This window comes from Myotis nattereri, assembly GCF_964212035.1.
Source record: "Myotis nattereri genome assembly, chromosome: 12".
Lineage (NCBI taxonomy): Eukaryota > Metazoa > Chordata > Mammalia > Chiroptera > Vespertilionidae > Myotis > Myotis nattereri.
Window position 1 is genome coordinate 5066338 of NC_138087.1, and position 19669 is coordinate 5086006.

Consider the following 19669-nt stretch of genomic DNA (forward strand, 5'->3'; position numbering starts at 1 on the left):
CCTTCACCGATGTGGGGTTGGAAAGAAGTTTGGTTCCAAGTCATGAAGCATTAATAACATGCCCGTTTTTCCTTTTTAGGTCCCACACACAGCCCAAACCATAATTTTCAGTAAGTATCTGTTTTCCTGAAACCATTCTCTCGTTCTCTGAGGCTCCGTTATGTAAGAATCCAGGTTTAAATCCAGCAAGCACATGTTTTTACGGAATTTGCTGGAAGTTGGCTGGACGTCACTCGAGGATGGCAATGCGTTTGCTGTGGGCTGGGAAACCATGGCCTGTCCCAGTTGGTGTTAGGAAAAATGTCATAAAAACAGAGATTGCCAGGTCCTTCCATCTCGCGTGGCCCCCACGCGCCTGGCGGAGCATCCACGCAGGGCCGGCCGCGGGCACCAGCCTGGTCTTCAAACCCGTTTGGAACCAGGGAGGCCGTTCCCCCTGAAACCCAGCACCGCCCAGCCAGAGGCGTCCCGGCCCGCTTCCCGGCACAGCCTCGGCTCAGAGCCTCGCCAGGTCTGCACGGGGGTGCGCTCAGGCCTTCCCGGGACCGCCTTTCCACGCGTGCACCGTGGGGTCCCCTCTGGACGCCATGCTCGCAGCGTGGCCTGAGGATGGCTCGGCAGGCCTGTGTGAGGTTGCAGCGGGGGGTTCCTCGTTGCCGCCCCGACACAGGCGGGCATGGCTGCACTGCAGTGTTCTGGGGGGACACGCTGTGGCCCTGCCCCCTGGTGCCGCGGGAGCGCTGGCCCAGCAGTGGGCGTGGTGAGGCTCCCAGCACAGCAGGTGCCCTGGCGGAGAGCAGCTGGGGGAGGGGCTGCGCTCAGGGCCCTGCCCAAGCCTTGCTCCTTCATCACGCATGTGCGTCGTGAGGAAAGAAGTTGCACAAAGGGAACATCTATGAGGCTTTAGAAAAGATATGTCATTTCGAACGAGTTTTTCTTTTCTTTATTTGTATCATTAATTAATTTACATAATAAGTATATAACAGTATATTGTAGAGCAGCAGTCGCCCACCTTTCGGACCTCACGGACCACCGGTTGGCGACCGCTGTTATGGAGTATACAAATATGACTTATATGTAATTATAATGTAATTCAATAAATGTATAAATAGCAAATGCATTTACATAAGTTTTATATAAAAATTCAATATTTTTACACTTATTTTCTTCTCATTTTAAATTATCGATCAAATCAACACATTTGTCCAAATAATTCGGGAAGTTCTGGCAGAATGACAGTTCATCAGTTCTGGCCCTCGGGCCTGTGCCCAGGCCGTGTGGCCAGGTGGGTGTGCAGACGCGGCCTCTGTGCCCTGGGTACACATGTGGGCCCAAGAGACACAGCACCACTTGATCCCTCTTTTGTATGAGTGGTAGGATAGTTAGCTGTCAGTACATTTTAAATCCCCCTAGCCGCACCCACGGGGCGCCCGCCTCTGCACTGGGCGTTCTGCATGTCCACGCCCTCATTAGCCCCGAGGCCTTGTGCCCTGGAACGTGGACAGCCTCTCTCGGGGACTCTGAAGAGCAGAGCCTGGAGGGCATACGTGTGCACAAGTCGCTTCCCTGCCGCACCTGAGAGGACCCGCGTCTCCTTGTCCCCAGTGTAGCCCCACGTCTGTCTGCCCGCTCCCTTCTGTCACGCTGTCCCTCTGAGTGCTGGCCACCTGTCACCCTGTCACCTGAGTGCTCGGCGTCACACCCCCAGGCTGCCCCTGCCTCTGGCAGTGTCTCTTCATAGTCCTTGCCTGTTGCCCTTACATTGTCTCTTGGTGATTTTTAATAATTATTCATCTACTTGATAACATAGAAATTTAAATTTTCTGTTATTTGTCAATAATTATATGGGTTTTCATGTGTCTTATTAAGGAACATCCTAATTTCCTTGAAATATTCTGATAGTGTTTTGCTTGGAAATGCAATGAATTTTTAGATAAATTTGGGAAAAATTAATATTTAATTGAATTGTCAAGGACCACTTCTTTCATGCTTTAAAATGTCCTTTTCTCTCTAACATTTATTTTGAAATTTTTCAAACAAATGGAAAAATAGAAAGAGTTTTATAGGGATCATCCAGTCTGGAACCTACCACCTGGACCCTGGCGTTTACGGTACTTCCCCTGCCAGCGTTCTTGCTTCTTCCCGCCGTCTCCAGCCAGCAGGCTGTCTTTTTATTCACCTCACAAGGTGCAGATATCTGTGCACTCCCTGGAACTTTTCAGCAAGGAAGCCATTAACGAGTTCCATATCTGAACATTCTTGTTTCATTTGTGAGTTAACCTACAGACAATGACATGCGCAAATCTTAAGTATTCCATTAACAAGGTCCAACCAATGCAGAAACCTCTGCAATCCAACCCTGGCCGGGCCCAGAGAGTCCCATCCCTGGAAGGTCAGGTGACCTCCTAGTCCACGCCCCTCCTTCCCTGCCAGCCACCGTTCTGGTGGTGTTCTGCCGTGGACAGTTCTGTGTGTTTTAGGACTTCATAGACACACAGCCACAGCACAGAGCCACACAAGCCTGGCTTCCTGCACAGGGCATTGCCTTCGAGAAGCATCGGGCTGTGTGTGTCAGCAGGGCACTGGGTCCCGCTGGACAGTGCTGCTGGACGCTGGGCCCGCGGGGCACCCACTCCTGCTGGCATGAACGGGATGGACTTCTCACACGGTGTTCTGTGGACGTGTAAGCATCTCTGCTAGGGAAGTGCCTCGGGGTAGAAGTGCTGGCGTGCAGGGTCTGTGCATGCTGTGCTGTGAGAGACACGCCTTCCTTCGAGGGGGCGTGCCCTTTGCACTCCCAGTGGCGGGGAGGGGTTTCGGGGGCTGCACGCACTCACCAGTAGTTGGTCTGGTCAGTCATTGTAACTGAGCCCTTCCGGTGTGTGTGATTCCTGGAATACTTAAGATTCCTACACTGTTTTGTAAGTTTTAACTCTTTATGTTACTGACTTCTAAAACATTACTTTTATCAGTCATTTTTCATTTCAAACAAATCCACTTGACATGGTGGCGCTTCCTCTGAATGCCACTTCGGCTGCATCCCCCTGGGCCCAGGGACACAGGCTCTGTTTCCTGTTCTGGTTGAATTTTATCAGTGAGCTTGGGGTGTATTTTACTTTTGATAATTCGGTAAAGGTGTTCTTTGTGACCAATTAGATATGTTCAGTTTTTGTGAACATGTCCTGTTGTTTCAACAAATAACTGTTTCCTGGTGGTGGCCACACATACCTTGATTTACATAGTAGATCACGTGTGTGAAGCGTGTTACTAAAACCGGCTGTTTTCTTTGTCACGTGGGTTACAGATACCTGGAAATGTGTGAAAGCCATCATGCTCGTTCTGGCCTTGCCAGTTCCCACCAGCTGTCCGTTTTAAAGGGGCCTGCGTGTGCGTCAGGCCCGTAGGCCCGAGGCTGCATGGCTTTGGCCGTGTTTGTCTGGAAGTCCCTATGAACGCTTCTCCCCTGGAGTTTAGTTTGCCAGAGTGGCACTGCCCCCGGCTTTCTCTACGTTTGCATTTGCTGCAGACCTCTCTTCCTCTTCCTGTTCCACTGTCCCCCAGCCTCTTGGCATCCGTTTTATGTGGGTATCTTATAAGTAGCCCATAAGTTCATATTTTGGAGGCTGGTAAGGAGGATCTCCAATCTGGAAGTTCAGTTGCTACATGCAGGCTGTTGTCGTGCTCACAGATGTGTGCACAGCACTCACTGCACTGGGAGCCCGCCCCACCCCGGCGTCTCTGCGCCTGCGAGTGAGGGAGTCTGCTCACTGGCATCTGCCGGCGCCTCCTTGTCCTGTGGGCGAGAGACCTCGGGGGTCGGAGACCTGGGACTGGAACTGCCGGCGGCACCTCCGCTGAGACCAGGTTGCCCCTAGCCCCCAGCAGAGCACTGTCCTCACCCGTGTTTCCCAGAACTTCAAATGCTGCCAATGACTCGGGTGTCCAGCAGTGACTTAGAGTAGTTTTACATTAGATTTGACCAGTAAGTGGTGAAGAACATGTTTTTATTGGTTTAATATCCATTGAATTGCCCATTCACATAGAGTTTACCCTCCTTGTTTGAGGATTTCATGCCTGCAAATTCTGTTACTTCACTACAGTGTCTTTGCAACCCCAAGCCCGTGCTCGGCTCTTTTCACGGTCACGGTCACGTATGGCATGTGCAGAGCGCTCGGCCCAGCGGGGTCCCTGCGAAGGCGGGCCTTCTTGTTGGAGGTCTGCTTCGCGTTAGGCTGTTGGTGATGGTTTTGCTGTTGAAATGGCCCCAGCGGGTGCGGAAGTGCAGCCCTGCTCCTGGGGGAGAGGCCGAGGCTGCTGACTGGAGGGCGCTGTCATGCGCCGCCTCGGGCCCGGGCCCAGCTCTGCTGGCCGTGAGTGCAGCGTCGTGACACAGCAGAAGCCACAGACACAGGGGATGTGATGGCTGATGAGACGTCTGGACCACTTGCAGTAAACTCTGTTTTTCCACTGGGAGCCATGGCTCAGTATTTGCTAATTCAGTGTTTACAACTTCTTTATAGAAGACCAGAGGCCCAGTGCACGAAATTCATGCAGTGGGGGGCGGGGGGGGGGTCCCGGGTCCCCTCAGCCCTTCCTGTACCCTCTCACAGTCCCGGAGCCCTCGGGGGATGTCTGACTGATGGTTGATTTGCATATTAGCCTTTATTATATAGGATAACCACCACAAATAACCAGAATGGCCTGTATTTTGTTCATATTTCATTAGGATATCTGTCTTTTCCTTATTGATTTGCAGGAGTTTTAGAATGTCCTCTAGGTATAATTGTTACATAATTTCCTCTGGAAGGGATTTCATACTTGTGTAAGCGCGGGTCTGGGCTGCTCTCCATATTGACGGCTGGCCCTTGGGCACCACCGAGTGAGTGGCCACACGGGGGTCAGCGAGTGGACTGTGGCCTCTGTGGTACGGGAGCTTCCTGGCCCTGCAGGTCCGCTTCAGGACTCACTCCACCAGCAGGTCCCTGCGGGCCGCAGCCCAGGGTTCTGACGGAGCGTGTGTGCGCCTCGCTGCATACTGTGGGAAATGTCTCACTGCTACTGTGGGTGGCGTTTCCCCCCAAATTCATATTTTGAAGAATTAAGTTCCCCTCTCCCCACCGTGGGACTGTCCTGTAGTGAGGGCCTTAAAGAGGGGGTCCTAAGGGGGGGCCCTGATCTCTTTCTCTCTCTCTCCCCCTCCTGAGCATAAGGGTAGGCCCTCTCCCCCGCTCCCCTGCTCCCTGGCATAATGCTGGGTCCTGCTCTCTCTGCCCCGGGAAGACGCAGCAGGAAGGAGGCCATCTGAGAGTTGGGAACTGGGTAGATGAGCAGTTTGATGTTGAGCTTCTCAGCTGCCAGGAATGTGAGACTCGGAGCCTGGTGGTCGCCCGTCTCTGGTATTGGGAGGGCGGCGCTGACCAGTGCAGCTGCCTGTTGCCGTGTTGCTGAGTCACCTGGGCCGCTGCCTGGCACTGTTCCCCAGAGCTTTGTCCCCGTCTGTCTCATTGGAGCTGCACGGACGCTGGGTCTTTGCATTTCCTTTGTCAGGTGCGGGTGGTATGGTAGTGTTTTTCCTCCTGGCATACCAGCTGTGTTGCATGATGGCGTCCCATAGCTAAGTGGCTTTACAGCTCCAGACAGACTCCCCTGGGGCAGGGGCTGTTCCTGCGGTAACTGCATGACCGCTAGCTGCTGGCAGGTGCGCTTGTAGCCGAGCACACGGGGCAGCCGGCTTCCTGCGGCCCAGGTTTCTCTCCCCCTTGACTGCCTCCATGGACTGACCACGCCTCTGTGATGTCTCTGGAAGTTGCCAGATGGAGACAGAAAGGAAAACAGTGGCTGGACACAGACCCGCTCCCAGCTCTCTGCTGCGTCCTTGTATCTCGGAGCCGGGCCTGGGCTGGGCCTCCCCGCGGGCAGTTTCCTGAGGAGACATTGGCGGCCACGGGCCTAGGGGAGGTGGGACAGCGAGCAGGTGGCGGGCTGTCCTATGTACAGTCCTCAGGTGGGGCTCCCTGCTGTGGGCTCTGAACTCGGACAGGAGTGGCCGGGTGGCTCAGCCCTCCACCGCTGCCCCTCCACCGCTGCCCCTCCACCCGCTGCCCCTCCACCCGCTGCCCGCCGCCCCACGACCCCGTGGACACGGCTTTTGCGGGACATCCCTGCGTGTGCTGGGAAATGTGGGGGGTGGAAATCCTCAAAGGCTCAGGGAGCTTCCACCATTTAAAAGTTGTTTCCTTCCGCCCCCTGAGGGTGGGGGGCGGGGGTGTGTGTATGGAGAACAGAAGCTTTAAGATAGGCTGTTCCCCACAGACGTGGTTCAGAGATGGGGATCATAGCTCACCCAGGCCGGTGCGCAATGCCCGGGGTCATTTCCTATTTCACGTGTGGGTTTCATCCTCTGCTCTTCCAGAGAGTGGTTCCTTTTCACAATTACAGAGCCCATGCACCCGGGTGGCAGCCTGGTGGCCTGGAGGCGGGTGTGGGTGTGGGTGTGGGTGTGGGTGTGGGTGGGGTGGTGCAGGGAAGGTGCTCCCTGAAGCCTGGCCATCAGGCCCTGCTGCCTGAGGTGTTGCCTGGGCCAGCCGTGGGTCCCATGGTGCTTCTGCACAACTAAAAGTTATGTTAACTATCGAATTTTGGGAAACAGGAATCTTCCTTGGGGCTGAGTTCTGAGCCCTCTTCTTTTTTTACTTCACAAACTGAGTAATTCCAAGGCTCAGCATTCTCCAAGCCGGTGTTCAGGTCCCCGAGTCTCCGTTGCCAGGTCCGGACTGGTCCTGTCCACCTTGAGGTGTCCTCGGTGCCTGTCCACCTGGGTCATTGTAACATTATAGTGAGTGTTACAGTCAGGTGAATCCTCCATCATTCTTGTTCTCTTTCAGAATTGCTTTGGCTATCCTATATAATAAAGAGCTAATATGCAAATGGTCGCCATGCCCTCGCGCCCTCGCGCCCTCTTGCTGGGGCTGGGGGACCTGAGGCCATGCCCCCTGCCTTGTGAGGCTTGATGGGGGTTGGGCTGGCTGGGTCTGGGTCTCCTGTGATTTCGAGGCGCGCACGGATGGGCGGGGACTTGACTCTGGGTTCCATGGCGCGCCCCAGACTCTGACAGGAGGGAGATTTCATATACATTTTACTAATTTCTTTCATCTCTGACACTTCTGTTATAGAGAAAGGGCAAATAGCAATATTAAAATATTTCCTCTAACTAATTCCCTTTTAATGTGCACAATTTTGTGCACCGGGCCACTAGTTCTATATTTGCATTTGCATGGCAGTTTTAGAATCAGCACGTCAGTTTCTACAAAAGCGCCTTCTGAGATGCTGTTTAACTTTTGATTTTAAATCATTTCAAACCTGCAGAAAAATTGCAAAAATAGTAATAAGTAGCCCCACTATGCTCTTTACCCAGCTTTACCAGTTTTTATATTTTCCCCCATTTGATTTATGTCCTCAGCGCACATCTGTAATTAACCGTGTGAGAGTATGTTGCATCCATCACACTCCTCTGCCCCTTCGTGCTCCGCTGGGTGCCCCCGAGGTCAGCGCTCTATCCCCCCAGACCCACAGCTTCAGATTCGGCTGTGTCTCTGAGTGGCCACTCATTCTCCGAGCTCTTCCGTTGCCCCGCCGTGCTGTGTGGGTCCCTCCCCCCAGAACAGGACCCCCCGGCCGCCTTAGTCTCAGGTCAGGTGGGATGCACATGGCTCTCTGTCTCAGAGTGGGCAGGGCTGGTTTTTAAAGGTGAAAGCACCAGCTCTGGAATGTCTTACTTTGCGGAGTGCAGTTCACGCTGTTCTGTGGAGCTCATGGCTGTTTGATCAGGAGGCATATAGGTCTGCAGTGTCCTTAGGACATTCTTGTCAAGTATTTTTATCCAGGTGATGCTGGCCTTGTAAGATGAATTAGGAGGTATCCCTTACTCTTCTATTTTCTGAATGAATTTGTGTAAAATTGCTGATGTTCTTCCTAAAATGTTTGACAGAATTCACCAGTTTCTATTATTTGGAGCTAGAGTTTTAATTGTGGGAAGATCTTTTATTTCAACTTCGAGTAAGAGAGATAGGGCTATTCTGAGTTTTTATTTCTGTTGGCACTAATTTTGATGTGTGTGTTTTTCAAGGAATTTGTCATTTTTTCTAAGTTCTTGGATCTGTGTTCATATACTTATTACCTTATAAGTTCATAATACTCACTGCCTTTTACTGTCTGTCAGGGTCTGTGGTGACGTCCTCGTGTGCATTCCTGACGTGGGTAATGTGTGTGTTTTCTGTTTTCCTTAACCAGTTTTTCTAGGTGTTAGCAATATTGTTAGGTTTTTTGAAAAACCATCTTTTGGTTTTATTTATTGATTTTTCTATTGTTTTCTACTTTTATTGATTTCTGCTTTCATCATTAACATTTTCTTATAATTCAGGTTTAATTTTCTTAAGGTGTAAAACCTTATCTAATTTAAGTATTTATAGCTATTAAGTATTAGCAGCTATAAATTCATCTCTAATTACTGTTTTAGCTGCAAGCTATCAAGTTTTTATTTTTTATAATTTATATTTTCACATTCCATTTAAAATTATACTTAATTTTCCTTGTATTTTCTTTTTTGATCTGAAAAGTTTATCTAGAATATGCTATATAATGTCCAAATATTTGGAGAGTTTCTAAATGTATTTTGTTATTGATTTCTAATTAACTTCTGTGTGATCAGAGATTTTATGGTTTTAGTTCTTTTCAACTTATTACTCTGTGGTGAGCATGAGCAGTGGCCATTCCGGGTGAGTGTGAACAGTGGCCTTTCTGAGTGTGAGCGCGTGGTCCTTCTGGGTGCATGTGAGCAGTGGTCCTTCTGGGTGCATGTGAGCAGTGGTCCTTTCTGGGTGCGTGTGAGCATGTGGTCCTTTCTGGGTGAGTGTGAGCATGTGGTCCTTTCTGGGTGCATGTGAGCAGTGGCCTTTCTGAGTGAGTGTGAGCAGTGGCCTTTCTGGGTGAGTGTGAGCATGTGGTCCTTTCTGGGTGCATGTGAGCAGTGGTCCTTTCTGAGTGAGTGTGAGTAGTGGTCCTTTCTGGGTGAGTGTGAGCAGTGGTCCTTTCTGGGTGCATGTGAGCAGTGGTCCTTCTGGGTGCATGTGAGCAGTGGTCCTTTCTGGGTGCATGTGAGCAGTGGCCTTTCTGAGTGAGTGTGAGCAGTGGCCTTTCTGGGTGCACGTGAGCAGTGACCTTTCTGGGTGAGTGTGAGCAGTGGTCCTTTCTGGGTGCACGTGAGCAATGGCCTTTCTGAGTGAGTGTGAGGAGTGGCCTTTCTGGGTGAGTGTGAGCAGTGGCCTTTCTGGGTGCACGTGAGCAGTGGCCTTTCTGGGTGAGTGTGAGCAGTGGTCCTTTCTGGGTGAGTGTGAGCAGTGGTCCTTTCTGGGTGAGTGTGAGGAGTGGCCTTTCTGGGTGAGTGTGAGCAGTGGCCTTTCTGGGTGAGTGTGAGCAGTGGTCCTTTCTGGGTGAGTGTGAGGAGTGGTCCTTTCTGAGTGAGTGTGAGCAGTGGTCCTTTCTGGGTGAGTGTGAGGAGTGGCCTTTCTGGGTGAGTGTGAGCAGTGGCCTTTCTGGGTGAGTGTGAGCAGTGGTCCTTTCTGGGTGAGTGTGAGGAGTGGTCCTTTCTGAGTGAGTGTGAGCAGTGGTCCTTTCTGGGTGAGTGTGAGCAGTGGCCTTTCTGGGTGAGTGTGAGTAGTGGTCCTTTCTGAGTGAGTGTGAGCAGTGGTCCTTTCTGGGTGAGTGTGAGCAGTGGCCTTTCTGGGTGAGTGTGAGCAGTGGCCTTTCTGGGTGAGTGTGAGCAGTGGCCTTTCTGGGTGAGTGTGAGCAGTGGTCCTTCTGGGTGCGGTTCCGCTGCCCTGAAATGGTTGTGCCCGTTGGTGTGCTGTCCTGCAAAACTCCTGTCGCTCCTGGGTGGGGACTGTTGCCCCCATTGACTCTTCACTAATTTTTCCCCTAATTGAATTCATTGCTGAGAGGCAAGTGTTGAAATTTCCGGCTGTAATTGTGGGTGTTTCTGAGTTGTCCTCTAGTTCTGTCCGTCCTTGCTTATGTGTCAGCTCCGGTGTGAGTTGCATTCACGTGTACATCTTTTTGGTGAGACCCTTTCTTTGAAAGGTGTTTGTGCTGATGATGGAATTCCAGCTCACGGTGTATTTTCTCTGCGAGTGCAGGGCAGCTGTCATTCCCTGGTCTTCTGTTTTCACTGTTCCACCATTTGTCAAGTCCCCTGTTTCTATTTATCCTGTTTCAGCAAGTCGGCTGTGATGTGAGTCAGTGTGGTTTTCTCTGTACGTAGCTTGCTTGCTTTTCACTGGCGTTCCTTGGCCAGTGTGTCACTGTTTTAATCCGATTTGGAAGACGTGTGGCCATTATTTCTGCACGCTGTTTTCCTGCTTGCTCGCACCTCTCCTCTCTCGCTGGGGTTTGACTGCGCAGAGGTTAGACCCCTGTGTCTCCCACAGCTCACCGGGCTCTGCGCATTTTCTGTAAATCCTTCTGTCTCTTAGTTCCAGTTTGGAAATTGTCTGTTGACCTGTCAAGCTACTGCTTTTTTTCTGTCTTCTCCACTCTGTAGTTAACACCATGCTTTATTGGAGATGTTTTTCATTTCTTGCCTTTGCTTCTTTCACAGTTTCCATCTCCCCACAACTCTCACCTTTGCCCACGCATTGTTTTCCATACTTGCAGTTCCTTGCAGTCTGGTCTGCGGAGCCTGACATCTCCGCCATATTTGGGTTGATTTCTCTTGGCCATGGGTTACATTTTGCTGTTTTTTCATGTGTCTGGTAATTTCTTATCGTATACAGGACATTGTGGTTTATACGCTAGATTTCACCTTCCTCTGAAGAGTGTTTTGCTATAGCAGCCTATTAGGTTACTGTCAGGTCACCTGCAGCTGATGGAGTTTAGCTTCAGACTTGGTCAAAGTGATTTATTTCCGTTTATTCTCTGTGCTTTTGCTGTGCCTCCTCTCCCACACCCTCACCCACACCCACACCCACACCCTCACCCACACCCACACCCACACCCTCACCCACACCCACACCCACACCCACACCCTCCAACTCATCTGAACTATGGCTTCCTCTCGTCATTCACCTACCTTAGACATTCCCTTTCATAATAACAATTATGAAATGGTTTTACCACTTTTAACAAAACAATGAGGGGGAATGTTAACTTCCGCCACAACGTGCAACTACATCTGAATTTTGACACTGAGTACTTTTCAACCTCAAAGGAGCCTGACTTTCCGTTAAGGGTCGTTCATTATTGATATCCATGAATTTTCTAAGCTTTTCTTGAAACTAACTTTTCTGTTTACACAAGCTGGGGAGACGGTTGGCAGTCAGCCCGCCGTGTCCTCGTCCCTCCTGAAGGACATCCTGTCACACACGATGGCCTTGCCTCTGTCCGGGCACCCTCCTCTCCTGTGGCTGTGTCCTGCACCACCTGGTAGCTTTCCTCCTATGAACTGATGTGTGCGTTTCTTCCTCACCTGTCAGTAGACCCTGGGTCAGTGCCTTGGGCGTGTAGATTTCCAGACCTGATCTCGTAGCTTGTTGTTCTGGAGTTGGTGAGCGTGTACCCTGTGGCTGACGGATTGATCGATGGCGCTCTGCCCAGAGCTTTTCTGTGGCTCCCGAGGGACTGGTCTCACAGATGCTCTTCAGCTCTCACCTCCCAGAGTTCCCAGATGCACCCGGTAAAGAGAAAGCATAATTCCATGTGAAAATGTCAAGTAATTCCCACTTGTTTTCTTAAAATTTAATAACCTGAAGGATCTCATTTTCCAACTATTATTTATGTTTTGGACATTTTGTAAAACTCAGATTGGAAGCCCACTTGGATGAGTAAGCTGTGGACCAGCCTTGAGCCCCTTTTCAGCCTGGGGCACCTGAGCAGCAGGTGCCCACCCAGGGAGGAGCCCACCCAGGGAGGAGCCCATCAGGGAGGAGCCCACCCAGGGAGGGGCCCATCAGGGAGGGACCCACCCAGGGAGGAGCCCACCCAGGGAGGGGCCCATCAGGGAGGGGCCCATCCAGGGAGGGGCCCATCAGGGAGGGACCCACCCAGGGAGGGGCCCACAGTGAGGGAATAGGTTTCCATTTCTTGACTCTTGAAGCAGAGAGAAGTTGTCAGTCTTCCTGGGATGCCCCATGGGTCTGACTGGATGGAACCTCGTACCCTGGGTGTAGGTGATGAACCTCCTCAGGATTTTCCCGGTAGAGCAGGCATGTGCCCTGCACCCAACCCGCACACCGATGCCTAGCGCACTCGCCGGCAGAGTTGGCGGCCCTGTGTGGGTGTGTTAGCACACGCGCTTGCCTGTGTAATCTGTAGTTAAGGAACCCTTGGCCCACAGCAGTGATGGTCGTGAACTGGATGGCGGGCTCCTGCCTCTTGTTGACCCAGAATCTCCTGACCTCAATGATTTTTGGCTCCAGATAGTTTTCTTTGGAATATTTTCTTCATGGACAGAGAAGACAGCAGAAGGGAGAGTCACTGGGGCAGAGGCCCTGGGTGCCCATCCCTCCCTGTCTCCACCCTGAGAGAGCCCGCAGGTTAAGGTGGACACAGCACGGGTTCCGTGGGGTCGTTGACGTCAGTGTGGGGTGCAGTGACAGGTGTTGTTACCCTGAGGGGCAAGTGGCAGCTTTGCTTGAAAACAAGCAACGTAGTGACAGGCCTGAGCCCTTGGGTGAAGCTTGCCCTCGAGCCCCAGCCCCGCTCCTTCCCTCGCAGCAGCGGCCGCCCCTGTGTGGGCTGTGGCTGCGTCCCTGGCTCCTTGAGCATCCGAGGACGACTTTCACCGCGTCGGTGCCCTCAGTGCGACCTCGTCAGCTGGGGCAACCTGCACGGTCGTTCCACAGAGAACAACTTAAGACTAACCGGGTTTCGGAAGGCCCGATGGCAGGGGAGGGGGCTTTGGGAGTTTCCCTTTCTGTCCCCCCCATTTAGACACATGCCTGCTGTCCACACGGCAGGGACAAGGCTGTGCGTCACCTCCCGGAGAAAACGCTGTGAGGGCCAAGCCTCTTGCAATCCCCCCATGGCTCCCTCCATTTCCCAGTTTCCGCTCTGCAGCGAAGGGTAGAGGAGCTTCCCACCAGCATCGTCCTCACAAGCGCCTTCTGGGGCCGCGGTGTCCGTGTCCGGGGAGGGCGTGCACACCGCTCTCTGACGAAACGTGTTCGAGTGGAGCTGTCTCTGTATTTGGGCGTGGACATGAACATGTTCCCTCTCAGATTCCAATTCACACTCAGTGCACCCTGCCCCCCTTAAAGATGCGCGGTTTTAATCAAATTAATAGACTTTATTTTTTCGAGAAGTTTTAGGTTTGCAGAAGAGTTGAACATACAGTACAGAGTATTCTCATGTGGCCCCTCATCCGCACACCCAGTTCCCCCATTAGTGACATCCTGCCTCATGTCCGCATCGCTGAGCAGCTGATGCAGTGTTCCTGACTGGGTCTGGCACACTCACTGTCCCCATCGCTGAGCAGCTGATGCAGTGTTCCTGACTGGGTCTGGCACACTCACTGTCCCCATCGCTGAGCAGCTGATACAATGTTCCTGACTGGGTCTGGCACGCTCACTGTCCCCATCGCTGAGCAGCTGATGCAGTGTTCCTGACTGGGTCTGGCACACTCACTGTCCCCATCGCTGAGAGCTGATGCAGTGTTCCTGACTGGGTCTGGCACACTCACTGTCCCCATCGCTGAGCAGCTGATGCAGTGTTCCTGACTGCAGTCTAACACACCCACTGTCCCCATTGCTGAGCAGCTGATACAATGTTCCTGACTGGGTCTGTCACACTCACTGTCCCCATCGCTGAGCAGCTGATGCAGTGTTCCTGACTGGGTCTGGCACGCTCACTGTCCCCATCGCTGAGCAGCTGATGCAGTGTTCCTGACTGGGTCTGGCACACTCACTGTCCCCATTGCTGAGAGTTGATGCAGTGTTCCTGACTGGGTCTGGCACACTCACTGTCTCCATCGCTGAGCAGCTGATGCAGTGTTCCTGACTGGGTCTGGCACACTCACTGTCCCCATCGCTGAGCAGCTGATGCAGTGTTCCTGACTGGGTCTGGCACACTCACTGTCCCCATCGCTGAGAGCTGATGCAGTGTTCCTGACTGCAGTCTAACACACCCACTGTCCCCATTGCTGAGAGCTGATACAATGTTCCTGACTGGGTCTGGCACACTCACTGTCCCCATCGCTGAGAGCTGATGCAGTGTTCCTGACTGCAGTCTAACACACCCACTGTCCCCATTGCTGAGAGCTGATACAATGTTCCTGACTGGGTCTGGCACACTCACTGTCCCCATCGCTGAGCAGCTGATGCAGTGTTCCTGACTGCAGTCTAACACACCCACTGTCCCCATTGCTGAGAGCTGATACAATGTTCCTGACTGGGTCTGGCACACCCACTGTCCCCATCGCTGAGCAGCTGATACAATGTTCCTGACTGGGTCTGGCACACTCACTGTCCGCATCGCTGAGAGCTGATGCAGTGTTCCTGACTGGGTCTGGCACACCCACTGTCCCCATCGCTGAGAGTTGATGCAGTGTTCCTGACTGGGTCTGGCACACTCACTGTCCCCATCGCTGAGAGCTGATGCAGTGTTCCTGACTGGGTCTGGCACACTCACTGTCCCCATCGCTGAGAGCTGATACAGTGTTCCTGACTGGGTCTGTCACACTCACTGTCCCCATCGCTGAGCAGCTGATACAATGTTCCTGACTGGGTCTGTCACACTCACTGTCCCCATCGCTGAGCAGCTGATGCAGTGTTCCTGACTGGGTCTGGCACGCTCACTGTCCCCATCGCTGAGCAGCTGATGCAGTGTTCCTGACTGGGTCTGGCACACTCACTGTCCCCATTGCTGAGAGTTGATGCAGTGTTCCTGACTGGGTCTGGCACACTCACTGTCTCCATCGCTGAGCAGCTGATGCAGTGTTCCTGACTGGGTCTGGCACACTCACTGTCCCCATCGCTGAGCAGCTGATGCAGTGTTCCTGACTGGGTCTGGCACACTCACTGTCCCCATCGCTGAGAGCTGATGCAGTGTTCCTGACTGGGTCTGGCACACTCACTGTCCCCATCGCTGAGCAGCTGATGCAGTGTTCCTGACTGCAGTCTAACACACCCACTGTCCCCATTGCTGAGAGCTGATACAATGTTCCTGACTGGGTCTGGCACACCCACTGTCCCCATCGCTGAGCAGCTGATACAATGTTCCTGACTGGGTCTGGCACACTCACTGTCCGCATCGCTGAGAGCTGATGCAGTGTTCCTGACTGGGTCTGGCACACCCACTGTCCCCATCGCTGAGAGTTGATGCAGTGTTCCTGACTGGGTCTGGCACACTCACTGTCCCCATCGCTGAGAGCTGATGCAGTGTTCCTGACTGGGTCTGGCACACTCACTGTCCGCATCGCTGAGAGCTGATGCAGTGTTCCTGACTGGGTCTGGCACACTCACTGTCCCCATCGCTGAGCAGCTGATGCAGTGTTCCTGACTGGGTCTGGCACACCCACTGTCCCCATCGCTGAGAGTTGATGCAGTGTTCCTGACTGGGTCTGGCACACTCACTGTCCCCATCGCTGAGAGCTGATGCAGTGTTCCTGACTGGGTCTGGCACACTCACTGAGGTACACTGGGTGCATAGTCTAGACTGGCTTTCTGTGCTGTGGGGTTTTGCCCACCATTACAGTGTCATACAGACTCACTGCACTGTCTTAACATTCCCTGTGCTCTGCCTCTGCGTCCCTGGCAACCACTGGGTTTTACTGTCTCTGTGGTTTCGCCTTTTCCAGAATGTTCTGTGGTTGGAAGCATCCAGGACACAGCCTTTTCAGAGCGGCTGCTTTCACTTTGCCATACGCATGTAAGGTCCGCCAGGCCGTGTCTTTGTCGCTGAGTAATATCGGCTGTGTGGCTGGGCCTGCGGAAGGGCATCTCGGAGGCTCCCGCGGTTTAGCGTTCTGGGTAAAGCGGCTGTAAACCTCGGCGCGGGGTTTGTGTGGCCGTGAGCTCTCCATTCATTTGGGTAATTACAAGGAAGAAGATGGCTGGACCCTAAGATGCCAGATTTAAAAGGGAAAATTCTCGGGGGCGCCAGCAGCTTCTGGTGCGCTTACCAGCGGTGTGTTTGCCCAGAGACGACGACCACGAGGACGGGTTCTGCCAGCCGTACCGGGGCATCGCCTGCGCGCGCTTCATCGGGAACCGGACCATCTATGTGGACTCGCTGCAGATGCAGGGGGAGATCGAGAACCGGATCACAGGTAGGACAGCCTGTCCCTGCCAGCCCGCGGCTCCATGGCTCCTGCCACAGAAAGGGGCCTTTTTAGAAGCAATGGCCGCCGTGTTTGCCCTGAAATGCTCCTCCTGCGAGTGTGTCTGAGCTAGTGCGTGTGGGCGGCGGAGAGTGGGTTTCTAACACCCGCTGGGGGTGGGGGGCGGGGAGTCCTGCCGTCCCGGCCTCACGGCCTCGCTCTGTCATGAGCTCTCAGGCAGAAACCCACGCAGGTGCCATTGAAATGCCCTCCACACTTAGGCCAACTCTGGCCTTGCCTTTACCCTCAGCCTGTAGGGTCTAAGGTCATGGTCACAGAAGGGTCTGCCTGGCCGTCGTTCCAGAGCCCCCCGAGGACAGGGCCAGGGTGGGACCTGCAGCGTCCTTGGCAGCGCCATCTTGGTCCGGTGGTGAGAATGGTTTGAAAACCTTACTGTCTCTCATTGGAGAAGTTTTTATGCCATTTAAAGCAGCACTTCCCAACCTTTTGACCACAACACACAGTAAAAGGTATACTTTGCATCTTGACTTAGCGTGCGCACACATGTATTTTGGAGTCGAAATGTGTTACAGGAGACAGCAGTCACCCTTATAAAAGCAGTGCACTTAGAGAATTTTCCCTTCAGTTTTATTTCATTAAAAGTTGGGCCCCTGCCGGTGTGGCTCAGTGGTGGAGCATCGACCCAGGCACCCAGAGGTCACCCCTTCGATTCCCAGTCAGGGCACATGCCCAGCTTGCAGGCTCGATCCCCAATAGGGAGCATACAGGAGGCAACCAATCAGTGTTTCTCTCTCATCCATGTTTCTCTCTCTCTCCTTCTCCCTTCTCTATCTAAAAGTCAATAAAACATTAAAAAAAATGAAAAAGTTGATCACACCCTTAATATGAACCCAGCACCCTGACACCCTCTGTTCTAATTCTTTTTTGAAATGCCAGCCCCGACTCCAGAGTTAATTTTACAGTCCACTGGTTGGCAAACACTGACTCAAGGCCCCTCGGTTATTTCTTCAGGAATCGTTTAAAGAATTAAGCAGCACGGCCATCTAATCAGACTGACCTGCCATATAGCAGCTTTAGGTAAAGGTTTAGGACGGGGATTCTCCGGATGCGTGGGTTTACGAAAGGGTAAATTGGAGGGCGCTCTAGCCTGCCTGCCCCGGCAGCACTCGGCGTGGTGCTCCGTCTGGAGAGCGTGCTCCACAGAACCGGTCCCGGGACTCGGGCTCCCCACGAGTGGGCTCCAAGGAACCTTCTGGGTGCGTGCAGGGCGCGGGTGAGAGTAGCCAGGACCGGAGTTGTTCGATGTCCCAGCACCTGGAACCACACTTTCAGAAATGAGCCCTCACTTGAGATGTCTGGGGGGCGGGGGGAGGGAAGATCCTACAGGAGTCAGCCGGGACAGCCTATGGCCCCTCACCCCGAGAGAAATGCCAGGTTTGCTTTCTCGGGCAGCTGCCCTCCAGGCAGCACCAGCTCCGCAGGATGGGGCTGAGCTGTGCACACCTGGCTCTGGGCCAGTCTCTGTTCCTAACTCACATCGGCCAGAAGTGACCAGGAGGGCGGAGGGCGGCGTCACCGCACAGCGCACGGGGTCTGGCAGGAGCCAGTGCCCTGCGTGGACACAGCTGTTGCCTCAACCTGTGGGCTGTTCTTCACTTGCTGTTTTACAGGCTCCGTGTGGGCTTTCATTCCCCATGGGGTCTCCACAAACCACTTGACACGGGTCCAGGAAGGGGCTGCATGACGGGCTTTCCTACAGTAAATACCTGGGCAGGGCCCAGCACTCTGGCCCGGAGCCTGCCCTGGTGCCTGGTCCCTCTCCTGGGGTAACGGGCCAGCAGCGCTGCCTGCTGGGCAAACGGGGCACTACAAGTGGGTGGAGCTGGGGCAGCCCCGGGACTAAATTCCCACAGCCCCGCGGGTGTGTAGGGAAGGGGGCCTCTCTCTCTTTTGCTGTCCAAGGTCAGGTCCTTATCGGCAGGTCCTTTGCAGGTCAAGGTGGGTGGACCTCTGGCTGGTGCCTGCCTTTGGGCCCCGAGTGTGGCAGCCTCCCCTCCAGCCCCCGTTCCTCCATGCCAGGCGTCAAGTTCTTCCCCTGGACTGCTTCGGCCCCATCACTCCATCCTGGCACACCTGCAGACCCCCTTGGAGGGCTGCTTCTCTGCTCCTCCTCCTCACAGACCTCGCCCTGTGCAAGCCCGCCCTCTGCCACGCCTCCCCTCGCTGCCAGCACCCCTGCCCTAGGCATCCCCTTCCTCTGCTGCTCCGGCGCCCGCTCCTGCGCTGCATTGCCCAGGGCTGCTGACCGGTATAGGGCTCGCTCCCCTCTGTCCCACGAAGGCCTCCCTGGCTGCTGTGATCTTGCCGGCGGGCTGGATGCTGGGAGAGAGGCCTGGCCCTGACACCTCCCCCCCAGCCTCTCCTAGTAGAAGCCGCCCCCCCCCCCCCCCCAGGCCTCATGGCGCGGCTGGCACTCCACTCGCAGAGCCCAGGTTCTAGCAGGGCCCACCCAAGGACGTGGCCCCTGGGTCCGCAGTGGGCGCTTCCTGTCACGAAGCAGCACCAGCTGGATGGGGTCCTGGGCCTAGTTTCCCTCCCTTTTTGTTCTACTTTTGCTGCTTGTAAGTGTAGCCTAGAACCTTCTGTCTGGTTCAGATCAGGGCGGCTCGTTGTTCCCCGGGCTCAGCCCCTGTGAGAGCCTCGGGGAGTGAAGATGGGGCGGGCGCCGGCGGGCAGGGTGGAGGGGCGCCGGCGGGCAGGGCAGGGACACCCCCTGACGGCCTCCTGCTTCCGCAGCCGCCTTCACCATGATCGGCACCTCCACGCACCTGTCGGACCAGTGCTCCCAGTTTGCCATTCCGTCCTTCTGCCACTTCGTGTTCCCGCTGTGCGACGCGCGGTCCCGGGCGCCCAAGCCGCGCGAGCTGTGCCGCGACGAGTGCGAGGTGCTGGAGAGCGACCTGTGCCGCCAGGAGTACACCATCGCGCGCTCCAACCCGCTCATCCTCATGCGGCTGCAGCTGCCCAAGTGCGAGGCGCTGCCCATGCCCGACAGCCCCGCCGCCGCCGACTGCATGCGCATCGGCATCCCAGCCGAGCGGCTGGGCCGCTGTGAGTCCCGGCCCGGGCCCCTCCTTCCCGTAGGGCCTGCGGGAGGGCTCCCGAGCAGGGTACCGGGCAGCCCGGGCCACGCCGCGCTGGCCCTGCCTGTCCTGGGGACACCAGGAAGTCACCACCTCCGCGAGGCTCAGACGCCGTTCCCTGCGGCGGAGTGATCTGCCTGCCAGCCGGCCGCAGGGCACCAGGGCACAGGCTGGTTCCTTCCTCAGGCCAGGGCTCCCC

At 54.4% G+C, this 19669-nt stretch overlaps 1 protein-coding gene across 1 annotated transcript in view; it reads left to right on the forward strand.

Moving 5' to 3' along the window:
* ROR2 (receptor tyrosine kinase like orphan receptor 2) overlaps positions 1-19669 on the forward strand; it is a gene marked incomplete at both ends in the record, with an annotated part of 178736 nt that overhangs the window by 152466 nt on the left and 6601 nt on the right. Inside the window, 3 exons of the mRNA XM_081104226.1 lie at positions 80-110; positions 16188-16315; positions 19124-19438. Of these exons, the coding sequence (XP_080960352.1) occupies positions 80-110; positions 16188-16315; positions 19124-19438 (474 nt within the window). The remainder of the gene's footprint in view (positions 1-79; positions 111-16187; positions 16316-19123; positions 19439-19669) is intronic.